The sequence below is a fragment of the Vombatus ursinus genome, unplaced genomic scaffold (assembly GCF_900497805.2).
Source record: "Vombatus ursinus unplaced genomic scaffold, bare-nosed wombat genome assembly UNPS02014772.1, whole genome shotgun sequence".
In the NCBI taxonomy this organism is placed as follows: Eukaryota; Metazoa; Chordata; class Mammalia; order Diprotodontia; family Vombatidae; genus Vombatus; species Vombatus ursinus.
This window is the reverse complement of record NW_020954550.1, coordinates 37,857,663-37,871,016: the sequence shown is the minus strand read 5'-3', so window position 1 is coordinate 37,871,016 and position 13,354 is coordinate 37,857,663. Positions and strand designations below refer to the sequence as shown.

General features: G+C 34.6%; 1 protein-coding gene across 2 annotated transcripts in view; it reads left to right on the top strand.

Annotated features, from left to right (window-relative positions):
- Positions 1-13,354, top strand: part of NIPBL (NIPBL, cohesin loading factor) — a 261,926-nt gene that overhangs the window by 147,704 nt on the left and 100,868 nt on the right. For both annotated transcript variants that reach the window (XM_027863621.1, XM_027863622.1), the window contains exons 6-8: positions 912-1,063; positions 9,627-9,787; positions 10,747-10,843. In XM_027863621.1, the coding sequence (XP_027719422.1) occupies positions 912-1,063; positions 9,627-9,787; positions 10,747-10,843 (410 nt within the window). The remainder of the gene's footprint in view (positions 1-911; positions 1,064-9,626; positions 9,788-10,746; positions 10,844-13,354) is intronic.

Sequence of the window (13,354 nt, the reverse complement as noted above, 5' to 3'; positions counted from 1 at the left end):
TTGTTTTTTTTTTTTTTTTTTTTTTTTTTTTTGACATCTCACACCAAGTTTTCTCTAGAAAAAAATTCTGTTTGGGGATAAAACATATTTGCTTTCTCTCTGTAGTAGTTTTAGAGTTTATTGTTTTAAGGCATTATACATCTAAATCTCATTAGCAGAAGGTTAGCCTCCAGATGATGAATTATTTTTAACTATAGCAACTCTTTAAGACCGTCTACTGCATTATAGAGGTGTCAAATTCTTGACCTGCACGTAGCAGGCAGAACCACACCCAACCCCCAGTGCAACTGTAACCAGATTAAAATGTAATTGGAAAATTTTTTTTAAATACAATACAATATAGAAAATATTAATTTTTAGTTTTCTAAGTCAGTATGCAGTCAGCTATTGTATTTGAGTTTGATACCACTGGTGAAGAGGAGTTGCTCTCAGTGCTGGTCAGTAGAGTACCCCTACTCATGAAAGCACAGATAGTATTGAAATATTAAAGGAAAACTTGTGACTATTTCATTAAACAATTACATACAGAAGAGCATGAAGCATCCCTATAATTACTTTGGCTAGAAGTTGAACTGACATCGTTTTAATAATTAAACTGGGGAAAGGAAAAGAAAGTTTTGGTATTTTAAACTAAACTATAAGAAAGTGTATAGGGTATAAGTGTATTTTAGCAAGAATTATTTTAACTGAGTGATCACAACTTTTATAATGGATCTCATCACTTTCAACTCTTAAAATAAGAGATTCTGAATCTATTGAATGTTACCTAAATATATTGTAAGAGTCTTAGTTTCCATAATTCTGTATGGTACAAATGTACTTTGGAGAATTTTGTGAAAATAAAATTTCAAGGAATGAAATACTTAATTGCATCTCCTCATATAATTCTTCATTTGATTTTGGGGTTTTAGCCGATTTGTGCCCCCACAGACAAGCTCTGGGAACAGATATATGGCACAACCAAACAGCCCAGTGCCTAGTCCATATGCCCCACAGAGCCCTGCAGGATACATGCCATACTCACATCCTCCAAGTTACACACCACATCCACAGATGCAGCAAGGTAAGACTGTTGGACATTTCTTTACTGAGGATGTTACAGAGCCTGATGGTATACGTTTCAGATTAGCTATTAGTTTTGGTATTCTTATCTTAAAGATTTTAGTAAAATGCTAACAAAGATATCTGACTGTTCTTTATGTGAATCAACTATAACTCTAATCATTAAAAAAAACTTATAAAAAGCATTTACAGGATTGGTACAAAAATTTAAGTTTGTATTGCACCACTAATTTCTTGTAATGCACATTTACTCCAAAGAACTATTATAAAAACAACAAAATGTTTACAAAAATGTATGTTTGGTTTTTTAAATTTTTTTTATTTTATTAGTTAAGAGGTAGTGTGGTATAATATAAAAACCACAGGTCAAGTCCAGAGACACAAGTTCTACTCCTGACTGCATCAGCAACTGACCATCAGCAAAACATTTCATTTTTTTCTGCCTTTGTTTCCTCCTCTATAAAATCAGAATGTTGGACTGTATGAATTTTAAGGTTTCTTCTAGCTCTAAAATACTATGATTTTTATACTCAGGAAAAAATGGATGACTTTGTTTCTTTAAAAATTAAAAAGGTGGACCATGTCAAAGAACATGCACTCTAAATCTGTATATATTTTTCCATGTCTTAATAGCTTAGAGATACAAACAATTATCAGGTTAACTAAAGTTGAGAGTACATATATAGCCTATATCATATCAGTTCTTTCATAGTTTAAAGTTATTTTATGTAGTCTAGTAATCAAAATGGAAAAAAAAAAGTTAACAATGAAATGGTTTAGGTAAGTAAAAAAGCTTTTCAATAACAAGGTATCGATTATTTGTAACATGCTTCAAACTAAGGTAAATTAAAAATAGGTTTTATGGAAATTTTAAGATATTTTTGTCATGATTTTCCTAAACAATATGGTAAAATTGTAATTGGAGCTTTGTAATTTAGTTTGGTGCCAGCATTACTGGAATTGAAAGCATGTTGACATAATTGGATACCAAATCCAAGATTTGAAAACTGTACCAGCCTTTTATTTGAATCATGGTTGCTTGATTTGTTACTGCTCTCTGGAGATTTTTCAGCCTTCATTGAAATACATGTGATGTGCCTTAACACAAAATTCCTATATGTCATGAAAATTATTATTAAAAATAATTCATTATTGTTCCCTAGGTCTATGGTCTCCACACTTTTAGTTGCGCACTTCTGTCAGTTAAAAAAAATTTTGATCATGTACCTCCAATATAGGTATACTTATTTTTTTAATGAATTATATATATGTACTACTATATGAATATTATGTACATTATTAACTTAAAGTATAAGTTTAACAGGATAAAATGAAGATGAAATAATATTTAATGCTAGAGTCAGTAGGGGGCCACTGCAGCTTATTGAGCTAGGGATTAACATAGTCAAACCTGTGCTTTAGGCATATCAGTTTGACAGTGATATGGAAGATGGATTTGAATGGGGAAAGGTGAGACTGGGAGACAAATTAGAAAGCTATTACAGTAGTCCAGGTGAGAGCTGATGAGACCCTGTGTGAGTAGAGAGAATGGGCTGGATGCAAGAGATGACTGGAGGATAGAATTAATAAGATTGGCAATTGATTGACTGTGTGGAGAGAATGAAAGTGAGGAATTGAGAATGGTGTATTGTTTGTAAGCGTGGGTGACTTTAACGATGGGGATATCCTTGACAAAAATAGAGACGTTAGTAAGAAGAGTAGATTTAGGGGAAAGATAATACAATGAGATCTGTAATACAAATAATATCTCACCCATTTCTGTTCATCTTATGGAACAGAATGAAGAGTAGGGGCTCCTGGGGCAGCTCTCTTATTCACTTGCCCCTCCCTAAGAGTAAAGCACCTGCCCAGGGGTTCCTGAGATGCACAAAGTGATCTGGGTAAAGTGTGATATGCTCAGAGTGTGTACTGGTACAATTTTGCCTGAGTAGCTTCTCATTGAAGTTCCTGAAACACAAGTAATAATCAACTAGAGGTGATCCATACCCAAAACAGAAGGAAAGGGTTTGAGCGCTTCAGTGAGGGGATTGGTAAGGAAAAGAGTAGAGGAATATTGAATTATAATAGGTGAAAGGGAAGGTAGGGTTCAAGTCCATCATTGCTGCAGAGATAATAGGATATGCTTCCCATCTTCCCAACTTCCGATTGGTTACTTCTTCCTTGAGGTCCTGCCATAGCCCACTGGAGCTTCGGAGCTCCTCCTTGGAAAACTACTGCCCTAGACAATTTTCTTGTCATAGCTTCCTTCTACTTAGCTTTGTTGTCTAACAAACCTTCTCTTCTTTACTGAAATCCTTTTTAACAGTTGCCAGAGCTAAATCTGCAACTCATATTCAATATTCATTTATCCGAGTAGTGAGAATACATAGATAAAACTAGTCACAGTCCCTTCCCTAAATGACCTTACGATATAGATGAGAATATAAGACATGTACAGTAAATCTCTAAGTTAAAACAAATGCAAAAGAGAACTCCATATTTAATAAGGGAGAGATTACTTCAAGCTAGTGGAATTAGATAGGGCTTCATGGAAGAGATAAGATATGAAACAGACCTTGAAGGAAAGAAAGAATTTCATATTTCTGGAATCATTTAATTTATAAAATCTGTTTGTAAAATGTAAATACTCTGAGGATAAAACTTTTATATTTTAACATCAATTATTTTAATAAGACAACCAAATCTGTACCCCCATGAGATAGATAATACTCATTGAGAACTTGGGGAGAGAAGAGCTAGAGGAAATTGGGAGCGGGCCAGAGTGATAGGAGAGTTTAGGAGACTGCCACATAAGCGTGCTTGGGTTCCTCCTGCATCCAGGTAAGGGCAGAGCATTGGAAGAAAGCAGAAAAAGGAGACAAGCAGAAGCTTCCACTTCCAATCCCTATAGGGAGGATGGGATAGTAAGTAGACAAATTTTACCTGCTTTGCACTTTTCCCCAGGGTCCTGCCTGTTTCCTACATTAAGATAGCAGGTCTAGTTTAATAATCAGTTTTCCTCAGTTTCTCCCAATTCTGCCCAGTATCCCTAGTGCAACCTTCCCAGTTTAACCTCTCTCCAGTTCTGTAGTAGTATAGCTTTGATTCCTGACTATTCTACTTGGGTAGGCCATTTAACTTTTCTAGGCTTTGTGGTTTCCTCTTATATAAAATGAAGATGTTGGGCTTACCCAATCTCTTAAAGTCCATTTGAGCTCTAAATCTTATAATTTCAGGATCCTCTATGATCCCAGTTCTTCACATAACAACTTTTCCCCACCTCTTTACTATCAGAACATAATTCATTTTTTTCCTCTCTGCCAGTTCACATCTAAAAGTCATAGTCTTAGAGAGTTGCCTGAAACATGAGAGGTGACATTTGTGCAGGGTCACACATGTCCTCTGGCTGTCAAGTCTTCTTTCTTCAAGGCCAGCTCTTTGTCAACTTCTCTATAATTCTGCTCACGATTTAAAAATTCTTCTACAGGAATACTTTATTGAGATTTTACCATATTAAAGAAATGGGGGCAGCTAGGTGGTGCAGTGGATAGAGTACCAGCCCTGAAGTCAGGAGGACCTGAGTTCAAATTCGGCCTCAGACCAAACACTTGACACATACTAGCTGTGTGACCCCAATTGCCTAAAAAAAAAACACACACACAACAAAAAAGAAATGGTAAATTTTGTGGTGCCAGTTCAGTGTTCTAGGAAGTAAGATTAGAAAGAAATCAGTATGAAGTAAAGTAGATGAGAAAGATGTTGGTTGAGGAGGTAGAATTTGAAGTAGGCCTTTTTAAATGGGAAAGGTAAGAGAATGTGCAGAGGATAGATGGAAAAAGAAAATTCATGTGCTCTGTATTTTTAATATGGCATCAGCCTGATTGAAGTAGAAGATTCAGATAAAGGCTAGAAATAAGGTTCGTTGAAACCAGATAATAAATAGCTAAAAACTGGAGTTTGACACTGTTTTAATCACTCACCCCTCACTATAAAAAAAAATGTTTGAGTGTGCACTGGAAATATATGTATTGTATATTTATTTATAAATTATATATGTGCTATTGTACTAAAATATTATGTACAATATAAAACCTACTCAAAACCAAAAATTTTAGAGGATGAGATAAAGGTGAAATAAATGTTTTTAAAATATCTTTTATTAATGATAGGAAAAAAAACCTTTTTTGCTCTCACTAAAACTTTATCAATGATAATATTTTTAGTGAAAGTAATGTCACTTGAATATGCTTCATTCTTTTTTTAAAATCCTTGTGTATGCCCTGGGGGACAAGGTGAAAGTGTAAATAATTGTTTGTTAGTAATTAATTATTCAGTTAATTTCATCGTTGTAACTAGGTAAGCTGCTAAATTTGTTTTTTAAATATACTTTTTTAATTGAAAAATACAATAATCAAATAAAGGTTATAATGTTAAAACAGCTTTTGTGCAAAAGTCATGTTTGTGTGTAGCTATTCACCATACACAATGCAAAAAAGAAAATAAAATAAAAGCAAAAGTGAATTGTCTCTGGTTTCAATTCGGCAGAAAGTTTTTAATATAAATCTTTTTCTTTATGTGGTTCTGCTTAATGGATGGTATCATGCTTTAATTTTCTGTTCATGTTTGAGTATCTTAGTTGTGCTTCCATATGTGTTTGAGGATCAGCAATAAGACAGGTTTTACTGGACAATAGAGTTCAGGGAGGGGAGGAGTATGTAATGAGGTTGAAAAGGTAGATTGGGGACAGATCTTGTAGGGCATTAATTACCAAACGGAGGACTTCATATGTGATCCTAGAGGCACTGTAGAGCCAGTGGGATTTATTGAAGTGGGAGAGGAGGTTGTGACATAGACCTGTGTTTTAGGAAAACTCATTTTGACAAGTTATGTGAAGGATGCTTTGGAATGAGGGGATACTTGAGGCAGAGAGACCTAATTAGGAGGTCATTGCAGTAGTATGGGTAGGGATGTTAAATGACTAGTAGAGCAGGGGATGTGAGACATGTTGTGGAGACAGAAATAACAAAATTTGGTAATTGTTTTGTTATATGGAGTGAATGAAAGTGAGGAGTTAAGGAAGACCCAGTGATTGTAAACTTGGATAACTGACAGAATAGTGATACTCTAGATTATAATAGGGAAAGTTTGGGAAAAGGGTGAATTTGGAGGGAAGATAATATACTGAGATCTATGATGCCATGCCTCCTTATCTTTCATGACTCATTCTGTTCCACCCCAAACCACACAGGATTCTTACCATTCACTGCCTTGGAGCACAGAGACAGCCACTAGATAGCAAAAATTGGGTATATTGGCGGGTGGGAATTTTCCCAGTGCCTGGGGCCTCGGTTTCAATTAGGTGTTAACTCCCCTGAGGGGCCGGTGCCTGGTTTAGAAGGGAAGCTGTTAGGAGCTTACCCAGAAGAGGAAAGAGATGGAATAGTGGAGTACTGGCGAAGGTAAAGGGCATGATGTAAAGAAAAGCCTGCCTATTATGATAGGAAAGGGTGGGTGTAACCTTCCCTCTGATTAGTGTTAATTACAAATTCTTTGGGTTCCTGCCCCAACTGAAGGTAGTTATTGGTATCCTACTTTGGAGACCAGTAAGTAGCTACTTGTTTTTGAGGAAGGGCATGATATAATGGAAATAATATGTAAAATGTAATTTCCTTGCTTTGTTTTCATTTTTTTGTCTTTAGCATATAATAGTCATTTAATAAGTGTTTTCCCAAATTAATTGATGTCATGAGGAAGAAAAATATGACATTTATATACCAAATGGATTGAAAGCCAGAGAGCAGAGTAAGGGAGACCAGTTACAATAATAGAGTTGTGAGGGGCAACTAGGTGGCACAGTGGATAGAGCACCAGCCCTGGAGTCAGGAGGACCTGGGTTCAAATCCAACCTCATACACATAACACTTTAGTTGTGTGACCCTGGGCAAGTCACTTAATCCCATTGCCTAGCCAAAAAAAAAATAAGAATAAGAATAATAGAGTTGTGAGGTCAGGGAGGCCTAGTTTTTAGTGCCTGTACTTAGAATTTGTTCCATAGCCATTTCAATAACTACTAGTATTTTCTAGATGTAGGAGATACAGATTTTTGGGGGTTTTTTGTTTGTTTTTGTGAGGCAGTTGGGGTTAAGTGACTTGCCCAGAGTCACACAGCTAGTGAGTGTTAAGTTGTCTGAGGCCAGATTTGAGCTCAGGTCCTCCTGACTCCAGGGCCGCTGCTGTATCCACTGCACCACCTAGCAGCCCCGAGATAACAGATTCTTAAACAACATAGTTACAAACCTCTAGGACCTTAGTTCTGTAGAGGAGATAGAACATATATAAAAATATGTGGAATATAAAGTAGCATAGGATAGCCAAAGGAAAGATCTAGACCATGTAATCTCTGAAAATTTGAGATGAGTGAAAACACTTTAAGCCAAGAATTCTTAACCTTTTTTGTCATGTTGTTGTCCTTTGACAATCTGATGAAGCCAATGGACCTCTTCTTTGAATAATGTTTTTAAATTCATAAAATAGATAGTATTTCAGAGGAAACCAATTACACTGAAATGAATTCAACAAAATATTTAAAAAAAAAAACAAAACAGGTTCCCGGTCCTCAGGTTAAGTACTTCTGCTTTAAGCAGAAAGGACCAGGGAAGACTTCATGGCTGCACCTGTGGATATGAGGAGAGTGCATTCTAGGCACTCAGCAAATAGATGGAGCATGTTTAGTTTGGAGAATAGCTAGTAGTCAGTTCAGTTCAGATGAATAAGCATTTATTAAACTCCTTTGTACCAGGCACTGGGCTAATCGCTGGGAGTACAAAGACAAAAGTCCCTGTCCTCAAAGATGGTCCATCTCCCATCTCCATGACTGCACAGACATGGAGGCCCTCCTTCCTCATTTCTGCTTCTTTGAATTTCTGGTGCCCTTTAAAGCTCTGTTCATGTCACCTCCTTGAGAGGCCATTTCTAAATCCTCTTAGTTGTAAGTACTCTGCACAAAATTTACTATCTTCACAAATTCTGTTTACTTACCTTTGTGTAAGGTGAATTTATCTAATTCTGCATATTAGTCCTAGCTTTGCTGTTAATTAGATATATAACAATGTCAACCTCATTTAACCTCACTAGGCTTCAGTTTTCTTAGGCAATATGATCTCCGAAGGCCTGCAGAGCTGTAAAAATCTCTAATAGTGTATTTCTCTACCAAAGTCTACGTTCCTCAATTTAGAGTGATTTTATGAAAAAGTATAAGTACTATTTAAAGAAAATATTTAAGAAACATACATTAATAGGAAGTATACAAGTTTTAAGTGGATCATGTATAAACATACATTGTGCCCATGGTTCTATGTTGTGTTCTTTTGTTGGAAAAATTTTAAAAATTGAATTTTGTTCTGGAATTTCCTCTTTGTTAGTCTTTCCATTAACAACAGCTATAATAAAATGTTATCTAAATGAAAGAAGACATTGTTACCCTTTAGTGAATATGTGGAGTTGTCAATGAACTTGATAAATGAGCAGCATAGTAAAAAGGAATAACCTCAGCTGGGAAGATTTAAGGTGGTTTGATTTCTACTGCTAGATTATAAAGCCATATAATGCTAGAGATCTTTATAATGTTAAGGAGACAGAATCAACAAAACTTGGCAACTGATTGGATATGGGGAGTACATGACAGTGAAGTGTGGAGGATCAGTCAATCAACAAGCATTTGTTAAGCACATATTGTGTGCCAGGTACTGTACTAGATGCTGGGACACAAGGACAGAAATGAAACAGTTTCTTATTTCAGGGAACTTACATTCTAACAAGGGAGACAACGTGAATATAAAGAATACAAAATAAATACAAACTTGTGACCTGAGTGACTGACTGGAAGAACAGTGGTGTCTTCAACAGAAAAAGGGAAGTTAGGAGGAGGGTGGGTTTTTATGACTACATATTTTATTTACAGCATTATTATCAAAGTAAATTTTTTTTTCTCTTCACAGAAATTACTAATGAGGGATCATGGGCTAAAATCAAATGAGTAATTCATTTGAATAGCATATTATTCCATGGTTAATCATTTTCTAGTTTTCAGGTAGTTAAGGTGAACTTCTTGCTTAGGAAATACTTTCCCATATTCATGACAAAGCAAACACTAACAAATCTGTTTAAAGATTCAGCTTCTAATAGAGAAGTTGAAATTGAGTAAGCAGATTTAGTACTGCAAAGGCTATTTTGATTATTTACGTAGTTGATGTATAAATGTATATATATTCATTACTACTTTCTTAAAGATAAAAATGTTAATTCTTATATTCCAGCTATAGATTGTAAGCAATAAGGTAATTATAACTTTAAAATTCACTTTGTTTACAAATATCTTTTTAGCTATTTCCTTGAAAATTATGATTTTTTGCACTTTCCCCTTGTCTCAAATTAATTGGCTATTATACCAATAATATCTTACTATTGTTTGTAATTGATTAAACATTATTTTCAGTATACTCCAAGTAATTTTAAATTTTTTCTTCCTGAAAAGCTATTAATTTTATTATTCTTTCTAATTTCAGCGTCAGTATCAAGTCCCATTGTCCCAAGTGGACTGAGAAACATGCATGATAATAAAGTTTCTGGTCAGTTGTCTGGCAATTCAGCTAATCATCATGCTGATAATCCTAGACATGGCTCAAGTGACGACTACCTACACATGGTGCACAGGCTAAGTAGTGATGTATGTAAAATAAAGTCACTATTTTTAAGGTAAAGGGGTAGTTTTACTATTTTGTTACATTACATCATAACCTGGGTTCTAGTCATGATTCTGCCACTTATGAGCTGTATGACCTTGGCAAGTGACTTAATCTTTCTGGGCTATAGTTTATTTAATGGAGGTAACAATACTGCCTACTTCACAGAGTTTTTATGAAGACTAAATGAAAAAAAGCTCTATGAAATATAAAGCACTGTATTGTGTCAGCTATTTTCATTTTCAATAATATCAGTAAATAAAGAAGCTGTACTAGAGCTGCAGTGTAGTTCTGTGATGCTGTGATTCTAAGGTTGACTTTTGTTTTTACTGCTACTGTTAAAATTTTAAGCGTGTTAAAATTTTGGTGTGTTTGATAGAACTTTTACATATAAATTATGCAACAAAAAATTATCTAGCACTTTGTCTTCTCATTTGCTGGAAAGTGGTAAGTTAAGGGGTCAGGAAGAGCCCATCTTGTGGTTCTCCACTTCTAACTTTTTTCTGATAGACCTTGCACTTTATGACCAATAATATCATCTATTTGAAATGGTATCTATGTTGGACAAGTTTATGGAAATTTTTGAATGATTTTGAACTTAGTAAACTTACAATTCATTTCTTCAGTGTTATATTGATCAAATAGACTTTTGTGAAACCCATAATTTGAAAAGGGCAATCAGAAATAAAGGGAAGCATATTATATAGTGGCACCAGTTCATTATTTTTCCTTGCCATGCTTAGCCTATGCATTATTTTTTGAAACATGAAGTACTTGTTTCTGAGATATTAAATCAAGAAGAAAACAGGAAGGTTTGGAAAAATTATAGTTTTGAATACTGACCCTTTGCATATCAGTAAAGTATTGATATTTAGTGTTTTTTTTTCTTTAACACTGCTAAGAAGTTTCTCTCTGACATGTACATTTATGATTATTTTCTTAGGATGGAGATTCTTCAACAATGAGGAATGCTGCATCTTTTCCTTTGAGGTCTCCTCAGCCAGTGTGCTCCCCAGCTGGAAGTGATGGAACTCCTAAAGGTATTATTGTAACTTTGATTTCATCTCATCAGTTGATTACCTTAAAAATATTGTATGGGGCAGCTAGGTGGCGCAGTGGATATAGCACTGGCCCTGAAGTCAGGAGGACCTGAGTTCAAATCCGGTCTCAGACCAAACACTTGACGCTTACTAGCTGTGTGACCCTGGCAAGTCACTTAACCCCAATTGCCTCGCAAAGAAAAGAAAAAAAGAAAAAAAAGTATATTGTATAAGAGTTTCTCCTTTCGAATAAGTAACTTCTTCTTTAAGCATTTGCCCTTCGGAATTCTCCCATCTTTTACCAGCAATACAGTAATTTAAAGAAGTCCATGTAAGTATATTATCTTGTAGTTGATTTGGGAAGAAACATTTTAAATGTGGATTTTTTTTCTCACTTTCTAAAATGATTCGTTTTGTGACCTTGACAAAATGACAATCTCTCCAGTTCCTTTCCTTTAAGATCAAATAATGTTTTCTACCAGAAAGAGTTTTCAATATTAATATTTGTGGAAGGATGTTGAACTTTCTGATTGAGTTGCAACCAAAATACAGATATATCTCTGAAAATAACAGTACAATTGAAAGTATATTTTGTTGCCAGATTCATGAGTGAGGTATGACCGGTTTGGGAAAATGTTAATTTTTTACTTGACACTACCTGTATTCAAGTAGCAATCAGTATGAGAAAGGATATTTTCTAGGAGAAGTAATAAATATTAAATTGTAATATTTTGTAAGTAATAGCAATAGTGAGATGTAAATACATGAATATTTTTTCATCAGTTAGATGGTGATAGATTAAGTGATAAATTAATCCAAAGTAAATTAGCCTAAGATTATTAAAATGCCCAAGGAACATGTTAGAATCTTATAAATTTGTCTGTGTTTCCTATATGAATTACAGGAATTTGAGAATCAAATTATATTTTTTGCTAGACTACTTTTAGCGTCTCATGTAAACATACTCAAAAAAAAGAACTACTGATTCATGTTTCAGAGCAACTACTATGGTATGTTTTGTACTTAGAACTTCCCATCAAAAAATTCATTTCAAAGCAGTACAAATGTTCCTAAAACATTTTTTATAAATCAAATTTTATTTTAAGTGCATCAGAGGAGCTTTATGAAGTGAATATTTTTATAAAGCAAAAAATATTGTTTAATATCTTCAGTTTATCTGTTTTGTACATTTAGATGTTTATCAGTTGGCTTTCTTCTATCCTCCATGTTCATGAATGGAAAATATCTGATTTCAAATTGTATTACATTTAAGCTCTGATTCTTAGTTCTTTGAATATGCAAGAGTGAAAAGAGTGCTGAATTTGGGAAGAGGTCAAATTCAGATTCAGACTTTATCATTGTCACCTTTAGTCAAATCACTTAAGTTCTCAACCCCTCAGTTTCCTCATTTCTAAAATACCGAGATTGATATATAGGAAGATCACTAAATTCTAAATCTGTGATCCCATGACACTTTCTAATTGTTGCCTAAATATCTAAATTTTTCAAGACCAGAATAGGATAGTTAGAAAGTTTTTGACGTGATGGAAAGTGTAAGACATGTAACCAAATAATGCATTGTTATCAGTAATCAAAACAAACAAACAAACAAACAAAAAAAACCAGGAAGAATTACACTAGAAAAATGAGGAAAAACAGTGTTTCTCAAGAAAAATGATAGTGATGAGAACAGAAGGAAACATATATGCACACCATACCTAAGCTTACTCTGATCAGTGTCATTTTGTAAAAATTACTCATGTCCATTATAATCAAACCCCATTCTAATGTTTTGGTTTTGGGGTTTGTTTTTGTTTTTGACTATCTATGTATTATATGAACCTGATGAACTTGAGATTAATTAAATGAGTTAATGTGTACAAAGTACTTTACAAACCATAAAATATTACGTGAACATAGGGCCTAATAATAATAATGACAATACTGCTTCTAATAATAAAGTTGCCCCTGCTTAATGCTACGTTGACTAACTAGTTTTCATAGAACCACTTATTTATTATATGTCTTTATGCTGTACCCTTTCATTTGCATGAGAAACAAGAAAATACTGATTCACAACACTTCAATATATTTTATTCTTTGAAGCAATGAAAGTCTCCTAAACTTTTTTTGTGTGTTTAATGTTTGTAGAGGCCATTTACTGTGCATTTAGAAAATTTTTGCCGCTGAGTTGTTTGTTTTAAAACAGCTTCAGAAATACTTTAGTGACCTGTTGCATAAAATATATCAAGGGTGTGTGTGTGTGTGTGTGTGTGTGTGTGTGTGTAACTCAGATTGAAAGAGACTTTAGAAAGGGGCAGCATTTTCCCCCTTTCCTTATTTGAGTCCTTCACATTTCAGGGAATCACATCATTTGAGAGTTGGAAGGCACCTCGGTGTCACTGTAGTCTGGGGATGGGAACCTGCGGCCTCGAGGCCACATGTGACCCCCTAGGTCCTCAAGTGCAGCCCTTTGACTGAATCCAGTCTTGGACCTTGGGCTGCACTTGA